General features: G+C 41.8%; 2 protein-coding genes across 9 annotated transcripts in view; one reads left to right on the forward strand and one right to left on the reverse strand.

Annotated features, from left to right (window-relative positions):
* RNF175 (ring finger protein 175) overlaps positions 1–20,581 on the forward strand; it is a 65,918-nt gene that overhangs the window by 39,440 nt on the left and 5,897 nt on the right. For 3 of the 8 annotated variants that reach the window (XM_070474729.1, XM_070474726.1, XM_070474734.1), the window contains 5 exons: positions 6,312–6,419; positions 9,701–9,821; positions 14,127–14,260; positions 17,703–17,804; positions 19,993–20,293. In XM_070474729.1, coding sequence (XP_070330830.1) covers positions 6,312–6,419; positions 9,701–9,821; positions 14,127–14,260; positions 17,703–17,804; positions 19,993–20,113 — 586 coding nt within the window. In that variant the 3' untranslated portion in view covers positions 20,114–20,293. The other 5 variants (XM_070474727.1, XM_070474731.1, XM_070474733.1 and 2 more) reach the window with 5 other exon arrangements.
* TLR2 (toll like receptor 2) overlaps positions 1–20,581 on the reverse strand; it is a 64,321-nt gene that overhangs the window by 4,738 nt on the left and 39,002 nt on the right. The window lies entirely within an intron of this gene.

Below are 20,581 nucleotides of genomic sequence, written 5' to 3' on the forward strand. Positions count from 1 at the left end.
CACAGGGAATTCTACCAAACATTTAAAGAAGAGTTAAACTTCTCAAATTATTTTTAAAAAAAGAAAGAGAGAAGGGAACACTCTCAAACTCAATCTATAAGGCTAGTATTACCCTGATACCAAAACCAAACAAAAACACTACAAAAAAAGAAAATTACAGGTCAGTATCCCTGATGATCATAGATGCAAATATCCTCAAAAAATATTAGGAAATCAATTCAACAATACATTGAAAAAAATCATACAAGATGATGATCAAGTGGGATTTACTCCAGGAATGCAAGAACAGTTCAACATCCACAAATCAATCAACATGATAACATTAACTAAACAAATGATAAAAATCACATGATCATCTCAATTGGTTCAGAAAAAGCACTTGACAAAATTTACATCCATTTATGATAAAAATTCTCAACAAAGTGGGCATAGGGGGAACACACCTCAACATAATAAACACTATGACAAACCCACAGTTAACCTCATATTCAACAGTGAAAAGCTGAACAATTATCTTCTAAGATCAGGAACAAGGCAAGGATACACACTCTCATCATTTTTATTCAATTTAGTTTTGGAAGTCCTAGCCATAGCAATCAGAGAAGAAAAAGAAAAGGAATCTAAATTGGAAAGGAAGAAGTAAAACTGCCACTGTTTGCAGATGACATAGTACTATAAATAGAAAATGCTAAAGATGCCACTGGAAAACTACAAGAACTCATTAATAAATTTGGTGAAGTTGCAGGATATAAAATGAATACAAAGAAACATGTTGCATTTCTATATACTAACAATGAACTATGAAACATAGAAATTAAGGAAACAGTCCCATTTATCATAGCATCAAAAAGAATAAAATATCTAGGAATAACCTACCTAAGGAAGTAAAAGACTTGTACTTGGAAAATTCTAAGACAATGATAAAATAAGTTGAAGATGACACAAATAAATAGAAAAATATACCAGTATTATGAACTAGAAGTATTTATATTGTTAAAAATCCATACTACCCAAGACAACCGATGAATTCAATGCAATCCGTATTAAAATACCAATGGCATTTCAATACCAATCCCTATTAAAATACCAAATAGTCCTAAAATTTGTATGGAACCACAAAAGACTCCAGACAGCTAAAGAAGTTTTGAGAAAGAACAGAGCTGAAGGTATCACATTCTCTGATTTCAAGCCATACTACAAAGCTATAGTAATCAAAACAGTATGGTACTGGCAGAAACAGACATTTAGATCAATGAAATAGAGTGTGCAGAAATAAACCCACACTAATGTGATCAATTAATCTACAATAAAGGAGGCAAGAAAATACAGTGAAGAAAAGACAGTCTCTTTGGTAAATGGTGTTGGGAAAACCAGACAGCTACATATAAAAGAATGAAACTACACCATTTTCTTATACTAGATACAAAAATAAACTCAAAATGGATTGACGGCTTAAGTGTAAGACCTGAAACCATAAAAATCCTAGGAGAAAACAGTCAGGACACTTTTTGGCATCAGTCTGTGCAATATTTTTTTATCTGTCTTCTCAGGCAAGGACAACAAAAGCAAAAATAAACAAAGGGACCACATCAAGCTAAAAAGTTTTTACATGGCAATAGAAACCATCAACAAAAATGAAAATGTAACTGACTGAATGGGAGAAGATATTTGAAAATGATATGTTCAACAAGGGGTTTATCTCCAAATACATGATGAACTCATACAACTCTGTATTAAAAAAACAAACAATTCATTGTAAAAATGGGCCAAGGACCTGAATAGACATTTTCCCAAAGAAGGCATACAAATGGCCAGCAGGCACATGAAGGATGCTCATCAGTCATCCAGGGAAATCAAATCACATGGAAATCAAAACCACAATGAAATATTATCTCACATCTGTCAGAACTGTGGTTATCAAAAAGACAAGAAATAATTAGTGCTGGCAAGAATGTGAAGAAAAGGGAGCCTTTGTGCCCTGCGGATGGGACTGTAAATGGTTGGAGCCACTATGGAAAACAGAATGGAGATTCCTAAAAAACAGCAACAACAACAACAATGAAAAACAGTGTTCAAATACAATTACCTCACCATCTAGCAGTTCTTCTTTAGGGTATGACTTGGGTAAAAACACCAACTTAAAAACATGTGTGCACCCCCTGTTCATTGAAGCATTATTTACAATAGCCAAAATATGGAAGAAGCCTAGGTGTTCCTTAATAGATGAATGGATGAAGAAGACGGGGTATATATGTAAAATGGAATATTACTCAGCCATTAAAAGAACCAAAGTTTGCATATCTTGAGGACATGGATGGACCTAGAAGGTTATGCTAAGTTTAGAAGTCAGACAAAGACAAATATCATACACCACTTACATATAGAATATAAAAAAAAGGCAAATGAATAGAAACAGAGTCAGAGATACAGAGAATAAAACAGATGTTGCCACAGGGGAAGGGAGTGGGGGAATGAAATAGGTGAAAGGGATTAAGAAGCACAAACATCAAGTTATAAAAAAAGGAAGTTTCAGGGATGTAATATATAGGCATACCTTTTGGGTCAGGTTCCAGACCACTGCAATAAAGTGACTATCACAACAGAGCAAGTCACAAGTTGTTTGGTTTCTCAGTACATATAAAAGTTTATACTATGTATGTTTATACTACACTGTAGCCTGTTAAGTGTGTGACAGAATTATATCCAAGAAATTATGTACATTTCTTTATTTTAAAGTATCTGTTGTTAAAAAATGCTAGCCATCACCTGAGCCTTCAAGGAGTTGTAATCTTATTCCTGGTGGAAGGTCTTGCCTCCAAGTTGGTGGCTGCTAACTGATCAGATTGGTGGTCGCTGAATGTCGGGGTGGCTGCGGCAATTTCTTCAAACAAGACAGTGAAGTCTGCTGCATTTTTCTATCATGAACGATTTCTCTGTAGCATGTGGTGCTGTTTGATAGCATTTTATCCACATAGAACTCCTTTCAAAATTGGAGTCAGTCTTCTCACACCCTGCTGTTTCTTTAGCAACTAAGTTTATGTAATATTCTAAACCCTTTGTTATTTCAACAGTCTTCACAGCATCTTCACCAGGAGGAGATTCCATCCCAATAAACCACTTCCTTTACTTATCCATAAGAAGCAACTCCTCATTTGTTTTATCATGAGACTGCAGCAATTCTTCAGGCTCCACTTTGAATTCTTGCTGCCTTGCTGTTTCCACCACATCTGCAACTCCTTCCTCCACTAAAGGCTTAATTCCTCCAAGTCACTCATGAGGGATGGAATCAACTTCTTCCAAACCCCTGTCAATGTTGATATTCTGACCTCTTCCCATGAATCACAAGTGTTCTTAATGGCATCTAGAATGGTGAATCCTTCCCAGAAGGCTTTTTATTTACTTTGCCCAGATCCATCAGAGGAATCACTATTTATGACAGCTGCAGCCTTATGAAATGTACTTCTTAACTAATAAGAATTGAAATTCAAAATCGGTCCTTGATTCATGGGCTGAAGAATGGATGTTGTGTTACAGGCATAAAAGCACTCATCTCATTTTACATCTCCATCAGAGCTCTTGAATGGCCAGGTGCATTGTGAATGAGCAGCAGTATTATGAATCTTTTTCCCTGAGGGTTAGTAAGCATTCAGTAAGCCATGTTGCAAACAGATGAGCGGCCATCCAGGCTTTGTTGTTCCATTTATATAGCAAAAGCAGAGTAGACCGAGCATAATTCTTCAGGACCCTAAGATATTCAAATCTTAGGCTTCTCCTGAAAGTCACCAGCCGCATTAGACCCTAACAAGAGAGTCAGCCTGTCATTTGAAGCTTTGAAGCCAGGCATTGTCTTCTCCTCTCTAAGTATGAAAGTCCTAGATGACATCTTCCAATAGAAGGCTGTTTTGTCTGTGTTGAAAATCTGTTGTTTAGTGTTGTTTAGTCACTAATTCATTTCTGACTCTTTGCGACCCCATGGACTGTACCCCACCAGGCTCCTCTGTCCATGGGATTTTCCAGACAAGAATACTGGAGTGGACTCCCATTTCCTTCTCCAGGGGATGTTCCCAACCCAAGGACTGAACCTCTGTCTCCTGCTTGGCAGGTGGATTCTTTGCCACAGAGCCACTAGAGAAGCCCTTATTTCCTGCTGCCACCATCGTTAATTATCTTAGCTAGATCTTCTGCGCAACTTTCTGCAGCTTCCACATCAGCACTACCTCCTTCACCTTGCACTTTTGTTACGGAGACAGGGTCTTTCCTTATGTCTCATGAACCAACCTCTGCTAGCTTCAAACTTTTCTTCTGCAGCTTCCTCACCTCTCAGCCTTCAGGGAATTGAAGAGAGTTAGGGCCTTGCTCTGCATTAGACTTTGGCTTAGAGAATGAATGTTGTGGCTGGTTTGATCTTCTGTCCAGACCACTACAACTTTCTCCACATCAGCAGTAAAACTGTTTCACTTTCATTTGTATATTCACTGGAGCAGCACTTTTCATTTCCTTCAAGCACTTTCCTTCACATCCATAACTTGGCTCACTGATGCAAGAGGCCTAAGTTTTCAGCCAATTTCTGCTTTTGACATGCCTTGCTCACTAAGCTTAATCATTTCTAGCTTTTGATTTAAAGGGAGAGAGATGCAACTCTTCCTTTCACTTGAACAATGGGGCCACTGTAGGATTATTAACTGGCCTGACTTCAATATTTCTGTGCCCCAGGGAATAGGGAGGCCTGAGAAGAGGAAGAGAGGTGGGCAAAAGACCAAGAGTGGGGAAGTCAGAACACATAACGTTCATAGTCACGTTTGCCACGTTCCCTGGGTGTGGTGTGTGGTGCCCCAAAACAGTTATAATAGTAACACCAAAGATCACTGATCACAGGTCACCACAACAAATATGATCACAACGCCAAAGTCTGAAATCTTCTAAGAATTACCAAAATGGGACACAGAGACACAAGTGAGCAAATGCTGCTGGAAAAAGTGGTGCCTACAGACTTGCTCCACAAAGGGTTAACACAAACCTTCCGTTTAATAATAATAATGCAGTGTTTGCAAAGTGTGATAAAGCTATAGGTCTGCCTGTATGGTTGATAAAATCATAATAACTGTATGGTAATAGATGGTAACTAGATTCACAGTGGTGGTGATTTCCTAACACATAGAAATATCAAATCACTATGTTGTACACCTGAAAGAAATAAAATATCATAAGTCAACTATACTTCAATAAAAATTTTCATGAGTAAATAAAATAACGCTGAAACATTGCCTCAGTAATAATATAGAACATAAGCATTTGGTGCAACGGCTCCAACAGGGAGGAATCCCTGGAAGGTGAGGTTTGGGGACAGGACTCCAGGGGTCAGAGGCGAAGCGTGGGGCCCTGTCTCCAGAGGGAAATTCTGAATGAGTTTGGGGTGATGTGCAGGAGAGGGGATCCAGAGAAGGAGGCGGGAAAGGGCTGAGGGCAAACGGGCGGCCCCCTCTGCTCCTCGGCACCAAGGCTGGCCCGCAGGCCCCCTCCTCCCACCCCTCTGTCTTCCAAGGGGCCCTTGCCCCGAACCAGGGGTGGAGCCGCGCCCCGTCCCCGGCCCAGGCTCTCCCAGGCAGGAGGCAGCCTTTCGGCGGTAAGCGCTTTTACTGCCTGGAGTGAGGGAAGCAGACAGAGCCCACGGTTCCTTCCAGATCAGCTCCATCCTCGCCTGCATCCCCACCCGCTCACTTCTCCATGTGGGCCGAGGGAAAGGCCCTGAAGCCATCGTGGGGAGCGTGGGACACACACAGGGCCCGTCCACGTAGCACAGGAGGCAAGTCTGCCAGGCTCCGCTCCAGGCCTGCGGCAGGGGCTGCGGCAGTGAGAGGCCGTCCGAGCGCCGGGGCAGCAGGAGCGGGACGGGAGACTCGGGGAGGACATCTCCCATCTCTGGCTTGCCTCCAAGGGACCCCTGCCAAAACCACTGTAAGCCAATCTGGGGCCAAATGAGAAAAGGAAGAGAGGAAGGTAGACAGGGCTCCCTGTAGAATAACCAGTCCTGAAGGTCACCTTTACATGAGGACGTAAGTCACAACGAATTTATATGTGCATATATGCATAGAAACACACGTGCATGATAGCACTGTCTATACATTGCTTGTTGATTGTGTATTAAAACTCTAGATTACGTGGAGTTTAGCTGATATGATATATTCATGTTCTGTGTATTGCAAAATGAATAGCATTTTAGAAACTAAAGACTGACTTATAACAACATTTGAAAAAGAGAATATTTTCTAACATATCATGTTTGGTGCTTCTCCCCATTTTTCACTCCACAGATTGGTTTACAAATGGTTTCTTCTAATCTACAAGCTCAGCTATGCATTTGGTGTTGTGGGTTATTTGGCTATCATATTTACAATGTGTGGATTCAATTTATTTTTCAGGTAAGTATCTCCAGTTAAGATATTGGTATCTCTGAGCACTTACTTGTAGCATTAACCCAGTCAAGTTCTCAGTGTCTGGAAGCCACATTTGGCCCTGCAGTTTTCCAGGGACACATTGTTCATAGTACTATCACTGGTATCAGATGCCACTGCAGGAGACTAGCAAACGGAAGAGGACACTCAGACTTAAAAGTTTTTAAAAAATTATAAGCTTTAAAGAGAAGAACACCATTAAAAGTTGGCTTATATTTGTTAGAGCAATTCTTATTGAACTAAAAAGTTCCCTTCTACAAAATTCTTAAGTGTCATATCCTTCTATATATCTTTCTTCTTTAAAACCCCTAGAACTATGCTATCCAATACAGTAGCTGCCAACCCATGTAACTTAAAATATGAAATAAGAGGTGCTGTAAGTCTAAAATACACATTGAGTTTCAAAGACAGTATAAGAAAATAATTTTATGATTACATGAGATGACAGTACTCTGGATGTTTTAGTGAAATTATTTTTTCTGTTTCTTTTTACCTTTTATTTGTGGCTACAAGAAAATTTTTAATTATGTCCAATCTGTATTTCCATTGGACAGCACTGCTCTAGAATTTTGTTTCTGCTCTAAATCTCTTCTGCTGGAGGCATTTAGTAAAAGAGGAAACTGAGCGCTTAGACATTGAGAGAGAAGTGAAGCAGTAACAGAGCAAGAAAGTCTAGGGAGAAGCGAAGGAAACTGGGATAATAATATCCGTGACTCAGAATCATGTTCCCACTGGGAAGCTGGCCACTGAGATGTGCCGTGAGCGAGGCACTCAGGCAGAGCGGAGGCCGTGTCCTAGGCCCGTGTGTTGGAGGGGGAGCGCGAGACACACCCCCGTGGACGGTGGACATACCAGCCGTGGAAAGCAGCTCAAAGGAAGATCCCTGGAATATCTCTCATGGATGGTGGACATACCAGCCGTGGAAAGCAGCTCAAAGGAAGATCCCTGGAATATCTCTCACGTCAAAATTCCTCTAACTCTGGGACCTCCTTGGGGACCCTGTGGTTGGAACTCCAAGCTGGGGATGCAAATTCAATCTCTGGTCAGTGAACTAAGATCCCACAAGCCACATGACAAAAAAAAAATTACTCTAAATCTCTGAACCTTAGAAATTTGAAAGGCAGAAGTTAGCTGCCCATAAGTCATAAAATAAGGAAGAAAACTGGATGCAGACCCAGCCCCGGGGGGAGGGCTCTTACTGTGGTAACACAGCAATCTGATTTCATAGATATCTCATGCAATTTTCAGAGAGGGAGCTCCTGCCATTCCCTAGGAGGAAGGGGATAGAATATAACTGAAAAGATCTATTATTATTTGTTTAAGCTATAGAAAGACACTGAATTATTCTTTCAGCATATTGTCTATATTACTTTAATGTATGTAAAATATTTTTGTACTTTTATGAAGTCACTTGGGACTGTAGTTACCCCCAAATTATTATCTGTATGATTTTAAGATTCTTATCCAGGAATTCTCCTATAATGAGGTGTATAAAGAACATAACCCTTCAGATGGGAAATGAAGTGAGAATCATCAGTCGTGTCCGACTTTGCGAACCCATGGACTGTATGTAGCCTGCCAGGCTCCTCTATCCATGGAATTCTCCAGGCCAGAATACTGGAGTTTGTAGCCTTTCCCTTCTCCAGGGGACCTTCCCAACGCAGGGCCCAGGTCTCCCACATTGCGGGCGCATTCTTTACCAGCTGAGCTACCAGGGAAGCCCTCCGGTGGGAAGGAACTATTTTTTTCACCACTAATTGTCATTGAGCACAATTGTATTGAGATTCTTTTCTGTGGAACTACAACTTTGTTGCTCCACTTTTTATCACTTAGATTATAAATCCATGCTCCCCTGGGCATGGAGGGAAGGTCATCTTCATTCTTCATCACTGCCCCAATGTTCAGATCTTGGACGGATGAAGCTACCCACTGTGCTGGAATTCCCAGTTCACAACACCAAAAGATCTCTGCCCTCCAGGTCTACACAGCTTTTACCATTTCCTCCTCAAATTAACAGAGTAAAAAAACAACCAGTAGAACTTTTCAGAGAGAGAGAGACTACCAACTCCTCTCCTCTCTCCACTTCCTTCCTGACTCAGTCAGATCCACCTACTTCCATTGCTAGTATTAGAGACTCTTTTACAGAGGGAGCAAATAGAAAGTATGATCATTAAGATTCAGATATTACATCAGGAGCTAACCATTCACTTTTTAAAGAAAACTTTACCTTTAAAAAAAGAAGGTGGGGTATGGGGGAAGGGGCTGATTCATCTTTGTTATATGGCAGAAACCAACACAACATTGTAAAGCAATTATCCTCCAATTAAAAATAAATTTAAAAATAAAAAAAGAAATAGGGGTTGTAGAGAATCCTAGTGTATTTGAAATATCCAACTTGCAAAGAAAAAAATTTTTTATTAACACATGGCAACTATGGCATAGTAACAAATGACCTCAAAATGTGAGCTTGATTCCTAGTACCAATTGCCAGGTTAAGCAATCATTTTTCCTAAGTCTCCATTTTTCAAACCAAAGTAGGGCTAATGATATCTATCTCCAATATTTTTAGGTAAGATTAAGTATTTGAAAGCATTCTATAAAATCTAAGTTTGATCACAGGGATCAAACTTCTTAGCCTGAGCTACTGTCCAGACCCCACCCCAAGCCACTTAAATTAGAGCCCTGGAAGATAGGCTCATGTATTAGTATATATTTTAAATCTCTCCCACGTAATCCTAACATACAGTTAGGGCTGAGAACCATTGCACTATTAAAGAGGTTCCTAATAATGTTAGCTGCCCACTGCAATCATCGTTGTCTGGAGAGCCTCCAAAAATATTGTCGTATGGGCCCCACCTCTAGAGAGCTGATGTAATTGGCCCAGGGTACAGCCTGCAGATGGAGGTTCTTTACAAGCTGCCCAGGTTTTCCCACCTACAGCCAAGCTTGAGAACCTCTGGTTAGAGTTGGCCTGTTTCAGCACTGCAGTCCAAAGAAGACGTTAAACACTCTTTCAAGAATTATTTCGTCCACTTAGCCCTGAGTGGTAAAATTTAAAGGAATGAAGAGAATTTTAAATTCATTTAAAAAAAGAAGAAACATTAAACAAACAAATGGGGGGAAATACACTCAAAGTTCTGTTAGATGCCATGGCAAGAAATACTTTCCAAGCTGCAGTCCTTCCTGAGACCCGCCCCCAGCCCCCCAAGATGCCCACTCTTACTTCCCTTGGCTGTTGTTCTCAATAGAATCAAAGCTAGAGATTCCATGGATTTTGGCATCGTGTCCTTGTTCTATGGCCTATACTATGGAGTAATGGGGAGAGACTTCGCAGAGATTTGTTCGGACTACATGGCTTCTACTCTAGGGGTAAGCGTTACTTTCATTCTTTGAAATCATTTTTGGTATATAGAAAAATGCTTTCATCTTACACATTTGTGCCCATTTTCAGAAATAGGTGTTTTTTGGTTCTGTCAGCCCAACTGCTCCCTGGGTTCTCCAGGCATCAAATTATCTGGAAGTAACCATATCTAGTATACTCCAATCGCCAACATTTAAAGGTTTAGTAAAAATTAATCTAAAAAATAAAAATAAAGGATTAGTAAAAATTCAACAATAACAAAAACCCTTTATCTGATAAAGCACTTTAGAATCAATCAATACCTCAGGGTAATAATCATCATAAAGATCAGTTATCATTATACAGCATTTGAAGAAATAGAAGAGATAAAAAGTGTACTAAATGTATTCTGACTGTATATTATTCCCTGGAATTAAAAAAATCCCTAATAGTTTTTTTAATGCTCTTAAAATTAAAACTCAGAATGGACACACTTTCTGGTTAGATGGATTCCAGATTCAGATATTAGGAGTAACCATCTGTGTCTAACACACACGCATCTCTTAAAAACTTATGTACCAAAGGTTCTGGGTGGGACCCAGTGGTTTCAGAAATTCCACATCTCTGTCCTCTACCAGTGTCTTGGCACACAGCCAGATATGAAATGGAAAAACCGTTGTGAATAGCAAGGGAAGACTGGACTTCTGGACTGCTGTTCTCTCTCTCCACTTATGGGCCAGGACTGAGTAGACAAGGCCTTGATTTCATCCCCTCGCCTCCCTTCCCCATCTCCGTAGACTCCATCTCACTGTTTCTCTAGAGCCTGGAGTCTAACTTCTGTGGTGGAATGCTGGGATGGGCAGCCACGTGTCATCTCTAAGACAGCTGCCTTTCTAGTAAGGTTTAAGGTGAGCACAGAAGGGAGCATTTTCACTCCCAGTTCCTCCAACAGAAACCAGAGCCATCCCCCTTTTAAAAATTCGCAAAGCCTCTTGTGCCTGCTTATGGACAGGAGAGGAAGAGTTGAATGTCCTGTCCTCCAGTGGACCAGGAAAAAAAGAAAAAAACCTGGCAAAACAACCAAGTCTTTAAGCCCCAGCTTTATAGAGATTCCTCACCTGATTCCATCCCACCAGTCTATGACATCTTGTCATCTCCTGTCATCCTCATTCCAACCACCAAGTACTGTCTCAAGCCATTAGCACAGCCACCAGTGACTTCAGCTGATGGTGTGTGTGTGTATATGTGTGTGTGTGCACTTGTTCATGTGCTTGTGACAGAGGTAAAGAGAGAGCAAAGGAGACACAATCTCCATTCTCACACCAGTGCCTCAGCCCCACACTAATTAAGTCAGACTCTGGGAGTGGAGCCAATGCATCTGCTTTGTTTTAAAAGCTCCCTAGGAAAAGGAATAAGCTATTACGCCATGCAAAACCTGGATGAATCGTAAATATATAGTGCTAAGTGAAAGAAGCCAGTCTGTACTATATGATTCCACTTATATGACAACTTGGAAAATGTACAACTATGGAGATGCTAAAGAGACCAGTGGTTGCCAAGAGGGTTACGGAGGGAGCAGGGTTGAGTGTGTGAGGCACAGGGAATTTGTTAGAGTGGTGAAATTATTCTCTATGATACTCTAATGGTGAATGCATGACACTATGCATTTGTCAAAATCAGCAGTACTTTTTAGCAGAAAGGTTAGACCTTAACATGTGCAAATCTAAAGCAAGGCATATAGGATGTCAGGGAATGCCAGGATAGAATGTGGACTGTGACAAGGGAATTCAGCTGTATTACAAATGTGTGAAATAACCTCTCTGAAGTGGGTGGGGGGAAAAGTGCTGACCTAAGTCTCTTTGAAATGAGTGGAGATCTGAGATTAAAAGCAAAAGAAACTATATGCAAGCACTGCACTCCACTAAGTAAGTTTCCCTCAGGGCTGTGGGTACACCCTGACACCTCTCTGCACGTATGTGGAACTGGACTCCAAGTGAATGGAAGGCTGGTCATGGAAGCTATGCTTCTTACTCTCAGGAGGCTGCGTGCGAGCAAGGAGGGAAGGCCAGAATGATCTGTGTAGTAACAGATCAGAGTCAAAGACATCAGTCTGAACTCGTGTTTAGCTTAACATAGATTATATGTATCTTAAGGTAGATGATGCATATAGAACTATTTTATAGATATGTGTATACACATGGGTTAGGATATACAGATTTATTTCCTTGCTTTGTCAACTAAGAAGCCCTAGAAGCAATGGCAGCTTAGTAGCCGTGAGCACACGAAGTACTTTGATCTTGTTTTCTAATACCAGTCTATAATAAAAGGAAACTGTTCCTTGGGAAAACGGCTGATTCTGGGTCTTGTTAGGGAACATACAATATGAACCTAGAGTATTTTGTAGTGCCAGAAAGTAAGGAAGTTCTCAAAAAAAAAAAGCCCTACACAAGAAAAAACCCACAATGATGAGGGTATGTCAAAGAGACGCAGAAGCCAAGGCTGAAACACAAGGCTGAGTAACACAATAGTAGCAGTAGTATTAATGGTGAACAGCTTTGGGTCGTAACCTGAAGTGTAGAGTAAATATCCATGAGTCCACAGTGAAATAAATGAATGATTGAATAGATAGATATATAAATAAATGAGAATAGACACGTCTCCTATTCAGACAAATTCCACATAATTTATGGAGATATTCCACCTTTAAGAAGGTTGCATGGTTAACTTTTATGTGTCAACTTGATTAGGCTCTGGTATCCAGTTGTTTGACCAAACATGTGTCTACATGTTGCTTTGAATGTATTTTGTAGCTATAATTAACTTTAAGGGAAAGCAAATACCCTTGAAAACATAGATAGATCTTAGCTAATCAGTCAAAGATGTTAAGGGCAAAAACTGAAGTTTTTCAGAGAAGATGGGGTTCTGCCTCAAGTCTGAAAACTCTTTCCAGAGAGCAGCCTGCTAGCCTGCCCTCCAGGTCCCAGACTTGCCAGCCTCAGGTCTTTAAGAGTCTCTCTCCCTTCCCCTTTCTCCCTCTCCTCTACCCACTCTCCCCCGACCACACACAGGTGTATCCTCTGTTCCACTTCCCTGGAGAACCCTGACCGATACAGATGTGGACCGTAGCTCCTAACCCCCCACTCCCTCAGTGTGAACTGCTGGTGGTGATGGCGACTTCCTTCCAAAGAGTACAGTGTAGACAGAAGTAAGAGGTAGTTTTAGAGTGGAGAAAGTTGACAAACACTACCTCAAGCTCGGTGATCAAGGTCAGCATCAGCAATGATGGATCATGTTGACAGCACGTAGCCTTGCCACGACGTGGTAAGAATGGCATTTCACCTCTGTTCTCTTCTTCCCTAAAACTCATAAGCCCAGCATAATCAAGAGAAAAAAATATTAGCTAAAATCCAAGTGAAGGACATTCTACAAACACCACCCCCACCCCCAAACTGTCAATCATAAGGAAAAAAACAAAGTCTGAGAGACTGCCAAAGCCAAGAGAAGCCTAAAAAATAAAAAAAGAGAGAAGCCTAAAGAGATAAGACAGTTAATGGTATCCTGGATGGGATTCTAGAACAAAATAAGGACATTTGAGAAAAACCAAGCAATCTGAACAAAATATAGACTTTATTTCATAATAACACATCAGTGTTGGTTCATTAATTGTAACAAATGTACCACCCTAAATGTAAAATGTTAATCACTGGGGAAACTTGGTATGGGAACTCTATTCTATCTTTGTATCTTTTACATCTAAAACAATTATAAAATAAATATTTTATTTTTAAAAAAGCTTCTTAGACATTCTAATGTGCTGCGAATGTTGAGAATCGCTCCTCATCCACACCCCTGGGGAGATGCAATGTCCCAAGTTAGAATTCTAAATGCACTGCTTTCTAATGGGATTAGTCTTTGTACTCCCTATAGTCAGATGGGATTTTATTAAAATTGATTAAAATATTAACTATATTAAAGTTAATTAAAAGATACATAGATGTCTGGGATTACCTGAGATCCAGGAATCAGAGTCTCAGGAGAATAAGGGGAAGGGCCAGGTTCTGGGTGAATTTAAAAAGCTTCCCATGTCATTCTGAACGACAGCCCTCGATGAAATTGTTCCTCCTAAAGGATTCCTCAGTGGAGAAGTTAGATGGTTGTAATTAGCAATGTGCTTTGGGGCCCAGTGGGGTTTGCCTGGGAAACCTTTACCCCGCAGTAGCATTGTTCCTATGGGAAAAACCAGCAGAAAAACAGTAAAGCCTCCATGTCTTCAAGCTGGCAGTGGCTTCCCTGTGTTCGGAGAATGACGTGTGCTCTCTGCCTGTCCCCCATAGTTCTACAGCGTCAGCGGGATGCCCACCAGGAGTCTGTCGGACGACATCTGCGCTGTGTGTGGGCAGAAGATCATTGTGGAACTCGATGAAGAAGGGCTCATTGAAAACACCTACCAGCTTTCATGCAAGCATGTGTATCCTTTTCATGGGAGGCCATTTGGCCCTCCTCAAGCCAGTGCTGGGAGACAGAAAATCAGGGAAGACTGTCCCATCACCTCCCTCCTCCTCTGTCTCCTCCTTCTCCCTACTTCCTTCTGCCTTGCTCGGTTCCCTTCCCCAAACCCCAAGCCTTTATGCTCCTGTCCATTTTCTTATTGAGACTTTCTCCGAATCCCTGATGAATAATGAACTGCTCTTAGTTATCAGGCGGTAAACCTCTTTTCCTCCTCCTCCCCCAGTAATTTCTTGTTTAAAACGAGTCTTCAGGCCGCACAGACAGGAGAGCTGCAGCATCTGAGCAGAGGCTGGCTGGAAGAGCTGGTGAAGCCTTAAGCACACAGGTAGCCAGTGAGGACCAGGGGAGACAGGGTGGGGAGCGAAGAACAGAGTGCAGTTTCAGCTGCAGGGCAGGACTCGGGACTTGCCTGGCGGAGCCCGTGTCTGAATCTCACAAGAACAAGAACGACAGTGCCCAGTTTTTTACTCTCAGGACTGAATAAATGGAATCTGTCCAGATTAAACAGAATCAAATCATGAGTGCTGCACATCTACCGTATTAATGGTGGTGTGTTTTGCCTGAAAATAATTTTCAGGAACCTGCTTGTGTCAACAGTGGTGATGGGGAAAGCCAAGTATCAGCTTTGGTCTTGAAAAGAGGACACCTTAAATTACACAGGAAGGGACCAAAACAGGAGTACATGGTTCTGGACTGTTTGATGCCCTGGCCCATGGCTTGTGCCCCAAATCACTATCCACCAGCAGAGGGATCTTTAGGGACCAGCCCAGCCTGGCCCTGGAAACCAGCATCCTTATTGGCTGGTGAGAAAGGGCTCCATGTGCTGAAAGATGCTGGCATCAAGAGCCCTGGGCCAAGCAGGCTGCACTGCCTGGCACGTAACTCTGGATACCACAGTTGTCTTTGCATTGACCAACAATCAGTATTTTAATTCTTCTCTTAATACAGGGAAAAGAAGGCATCATTTATCTTTATTTTATAGTACAATATCAATTTTATAATACTGCTGTGCACTCAGTCAGTCCAAAGCTCTGGCATTATAAGCTGATCAAACCATCTGCCTCTTGCCTCTGAAGCCCACCGAACTCAGTCAGTAATACCATAGACGTGCAGCACTCATGATTTGATTCTATTTAATCTGGACAGATGCCATTTATTCAATCCTGAGAGTAAAAAACTGGACCAAATGCATCTGACATGTAATAGGAGCCTTTACTCCAACATTTAAGTCTTTACATTTTAAGGTAAGAAACACAAAGATATCCCATGTGGGATTCTATGTGGTTTTTCAGTGTGATACATTTCCCAAAAACCTATCATTCTTAGTAGAAATTTTCCAAGTCTGGTCCTAGTTTTAAATATGATTTAGTTTTCAAATGTTGGAACAGAGCCCCTTCTGCCATTTGCAAGTGGAAATATTTTCTCTCTCCACCTTTAAAAGCCCTTAGGAGCTGTTCTACATGTGTGCATATGTAATCGAAAATGTAGGCACCTTTAAATTTGCTTTGCAGGGAGCATTATTAATGGCCCATTTTAGCATGAGTCATATTAGCAAGGAGTGGGCAAACGTGAATCATATTAACAAGGGGTGGGAATCTGAGTCTTGCTCTGCAGAAATTCTGCTGGGGTAAAGGCTTTTCAGATGAGATGTTGAAGATAAAAGGGGATATTAAAGAGGAGATGAACATCTCAATGGTTGCTCAGTGACCCCTGAACTCCATCCATACCTATCTGGAGGGTATGGGCTACACTCCAGCTCTTTTGAATGAAGAACTGTGCAGGTTTTGACTCAGTATCTTTGTTATAATACACTTTATGTTAACCCAAACATGCAAAAATGACCCCAGTTCCAAGAACATAAAAGAATGGGAACTCTTGGTTGCACACACAGGTAACACGGAGGAATCATCTAGTGGCCTTGATTGGCTCCACCTCCATGCCCTCCGTTAGTGAGGGAACTTCTACATGGGTGCTTAGCAGATCAGGGAAAGCCACGCTGGGATCAATGACTATAGAAGTCAATCAACACGATGAATCCCATAGTTAATCATTGTGTTTGTTGTTTAGTCGCTAAGTCATAGGCGACTCTTTCTGTGACCCCATGGACTGTAGCCCACCAGGCTCCTCCGTCCATGGGATTTCCCAGGCTGAATACTGGAGTGGATTGCCATTTCCTTCTCCAGGGGATCTTCCCCCACCCAGGGATTGAACCTGCATCTCCTGCGTTGGCAGGGGGGTTCTTCACCACAGAGCCACCTGGGAAGCCGCAGTTAATGATCTTACTCAAATCTATAAGCTGTGGAACCTGAGGAAAGTAAGTTTGCAGTAGTAATTGGTTTTGAATGATTCATTCAAATATTTGTTCAATAAATAGGCACGTGTGTGTGTGTGTGTGTGCACACGTGCGCTTACTCGCTTAGTCATGTCCAACTGTCTGAGGCCCCATGGACTGTAGCCCACCAGGCTCCTCTGTCCATGGAGTTCTCCAGGCAAGAATACTGGAGTGGACTGCCATTTCCTCCTCCAGGGGATCCTCCTGTCCCAGGAGTCCAACTTGAGTCTCTTGCATCTCCTGCATTGGCAGGCGGATTCTTTGCCATAGCGCCGGCTGGGAAGCCCCCAGATAGGCACTGAGGCACCGCCTAAGGTGCTGAGCACAGGGCTGAATGAGGCACTGTCCCACAGGGAGCACATTGCCCAGGAGAGACAGGTAAATACACAAAAAGTCATGACAGTCGCCCGGGCTCTGTAGGGCTCAGTCCCTGGTGCTGAGGGAAAACGCGTGGTCCATTGTCAACTCTGGGGACAAAGCATCGATCTTTCTGGACAAGGGATTGTATACAAATGAATCTGTAAATGCCTAGATTCTATATATTCTGTTTCAAAATACCTGGCTTCTTATCAGGAATAAAAACTTGAGAAAAAACTTATGAAGCTAATAGAAATATTTGTACAAATATTTGATCACAAATAATTTGACCTTGTCTAATCTCATTACATAGATTGTAACGGGTGGGTGCCCAAAAAGCCAAATGGGGAGATGCTATAATAAACGCAGAGAAATGCACAAAAAGTTAGGATATGTTTACATAAGACATCCTGTAAAAAAGCACATCCACATTCTTTGTCTAATTTAATCACAGAATCTGAGGTCAGAACCTGTAAGGCTAAGACGATCAGTAAACTCCTCAGGGTCATAAGCTTTGACTTCAAGCTCTCTGTCCGTGGTGGCTGCATGGTCCTGCAGAGTCTCTAGGAAAGCAATGGACACAACCAAGTCAGGACTGAGAGCCATTCCTGCCTCCACCACTCCACCCAACAGGTGGGGTCACTTCCATCACATCATCATGAAGTAGACTTGCCCTTCAGTGTCCAGAAGCTTCCGTAACAAGATCCCTAAGCTTTCATGAATTCTGCATCCGAGGTTGGTGTATTGTTGGTAAAAAGCAGACGTGCCCTTACTGCAAAGAGAAGGTCGATTTGAAGAGGATGATCAATAACCCGTATCCTTTTTATGAAGTTATGAAATATTATTTTCTGGTGATACATTCTTTAATCTAAACTTTCTTTATCATCACTACAGGTACAACAGAAAACACTGTTTTCCCTAACTACCTATTTCAAAGTGACTTGTCCCTTTTCTCACCCATATCTGCGTTACTATTCTAGTTAAGAGGTTAAATGCCAAAAAAGATACAGTCTACTCTTTGTATTCCACTTATTCCACTATAAGGGCTCTAGTGAAAATGTGATGGGACATTGCAAATATGGATAATATGAATATATGGAAGGATAAGTAGGTAGGCAGATAGATAGATGATAGATAGGCAGACAGATGACAAATAACGGGTGGATAAGATGAGTGGATGGGGAGAAAAATAGAATAGAAATTTAAAAGTCCAAACTGTGAGCTAGAATATAGAAAAGTATTTTTAAGGTGTACCAAATTGTATTATTTCCAGAAAAGAGTAGAGTTTTCCCCCTGAACTTTAGCTTCTTTAATTCCTTGCTGTATCTCATCTTTTCTTAGGCTAACCTAAGTAATAATAATGTTGAAAGGAGTGAACATCTACTACAGATTTGGTCAGTGAATGGCAACAACAGGACGTTTATAGACAGCAGGGACCCCCGACCAAATACACTCACTCTCATTTAGGTCGCAGGAAGAGAGTGCCCCCCTCAGAGCTGACTGCAAAGCCTTGGCCCTCCACCCCACCAGCCCAAGAACACGGTGTCTCCTCCAGGGGAGTAAACAGAACTAAAACGCATCCCCTTAAGCAGAAGAGCCCTGAGGGGATGGCCACAGCCTGCCAAGTACTCCCTCTTAGCTCCTCAGTAGCAGCCTCCCTGCAGTCCGTCCCCTACGTGTGGACCTCCAAGTCGTGAACTTTCAGAGATGGGAACGGGCATTTGCAGGTTCAGTCATGTAAGTTAGTTCATGTGTCTGTTCAGCTATTGTATTGTACTACTGTACTTTTCATGGTACTGTACTGGAAGATTTAAAATTTTTTTGTTTGCTTGATTTTTATGTGTTATTGGTGTGAAAAGTACAGTATATAGACGATGATGTTAGTTGATAACTTTGTTGGACTCTGAAAGCACTCTCTGAACGGAGCTCACTCATATGCAGGGGACTTACCATATTCCTCTGAGTTCCAGTCACCTGAGTTTCACAGTGCTAAAGCAGATACCCCATCCCTGCCCCCCTGGCTCTTCACCAGCCCTAATTGTGCCGTTTTACCAATGGCTGTCTGCAGAAACGCCCCCGTGGCTGAGAACTGCAAGTCAAGGAAAGACTTGCCAGTAGAACAGCAGGGGCGGCAGCGTAGTCGGGCCCTGGGTCTCAACAGAGAGCCTGCTCCCGGCCGCCAGCTCCCCTTCCAGCTGCCTTGTCTCTCAGAACCCGGCCAAGAACAGCCACGGCCGAAGGCTGCCGTGCACCTTCTGTCCTCACCAGGCTGAGGCCAGAACAGCTTTTGGTTAATAACTCACTTCTGAAACCTCAGTATATAGGTCTTTGTTATAAAATGGGTGATAACATGATCATAAGTGTCACCTTGACGATCATCTAAATAATAAAAGACAATTGGTTTCTTTGACAGAATGAAATGGTCTTGAGAGAATAAGACCATTGAATATTGAATATTACATGTACTTTTGAATATTACATGTAATTTTTTTCCTGTGAAATACAGAACTGTGTTTCTGAATGGCACATCCTAACAACAAGCATCATTCCTCTAAGGCAGCTACAGAAACACATGCACTCCTTATTGAGATTCCGTGTAACATAAATGATATGTATGAAAAGTCTGCCTTTCCATGTATGACATGGCTAATAGAGATACTATGTATGAAGTTCCCTCAGTACAGTCCAGCCAAGGGACCAGCATAGGATATGTATTATCAGTGAACTAATGTCTTCCCGCTGATGAACTGATGGCAGAATAGCCCAGAGCTGTTTTTGCTCACTTAACGGTAGTTTTCATTATCCTTGGTTTTCCACATTCATCATTCCCCACTTCCTATTTCTTTTAGGATGTGACGCTCACCTTTTATTCTTCTTTGGGATTATATTTGGGGAGTTTATTGTACGCTGTTTTACTTTTAGAAATTAGATGTAGTATAAATAACAATGACTATTTCTGCTACATGGCTAGATGTAGAGTAACCTCCTTAATTGAGATTCAGCTGGGAACGCACACACTTTTTATATGGACAGATCCTGGACTGGCTTCGTTATCTGGTGGCCTGGCAACCCGTGGTAATAGGAATCGTTCAAGGCATTAACTATTCACTAGGGCTGGAATAGCATGGCACACTTACCCCAGAAGCAATGTACTGCATGTTGAAATATTTTCCAATACTCTTTTAATTTTTAGAGATCCCAAGAACTTAGAGAACTGAATAAAAACTGACACTGTGTGTGGAAAGAATTTAAACAGAAGCTGAGCAATGGAATAAACACAGAGGCCTTGCATCTTTCTGATTACGACCATTTTCTAATTCTCGTTTGTGACGCATATGGTACCACCCACGGAAATGGCAACCCACTCCAGTATTCTTGCCTAGAGAATCCCATGGATGGAGAAGCCTGGTAGGCTACAGTCCATGGGGTCGCAAAGAGTCAGACACGACTGAGCGACTTTACTTCACTTTCACCGTGGACATCCCATCTCGAGTTTGGCTTACAGTGATCTCACCTGGGATGTGTTTCAGAGGTTTGCAAAGTACTTCTCACATACAATTTTACTGAGTTACAACAAATGCCCTCTTATCA

This window comes from Odocoileus virginianus, chromosome 12, assembly GCF_023699985.2.
Source record: "Odocoileus virginianus isolate 20LAN1187 ecotype Illinois chromosome 12, Ovbor_1.2, whole genome shotgun sequence".
Lineage (NCBI taxonomy): Eukaryota > Metazoa > Chordata > Mammalia > Artiodactyla > Cervidae > Odocoileus > Odocoileus virginianus.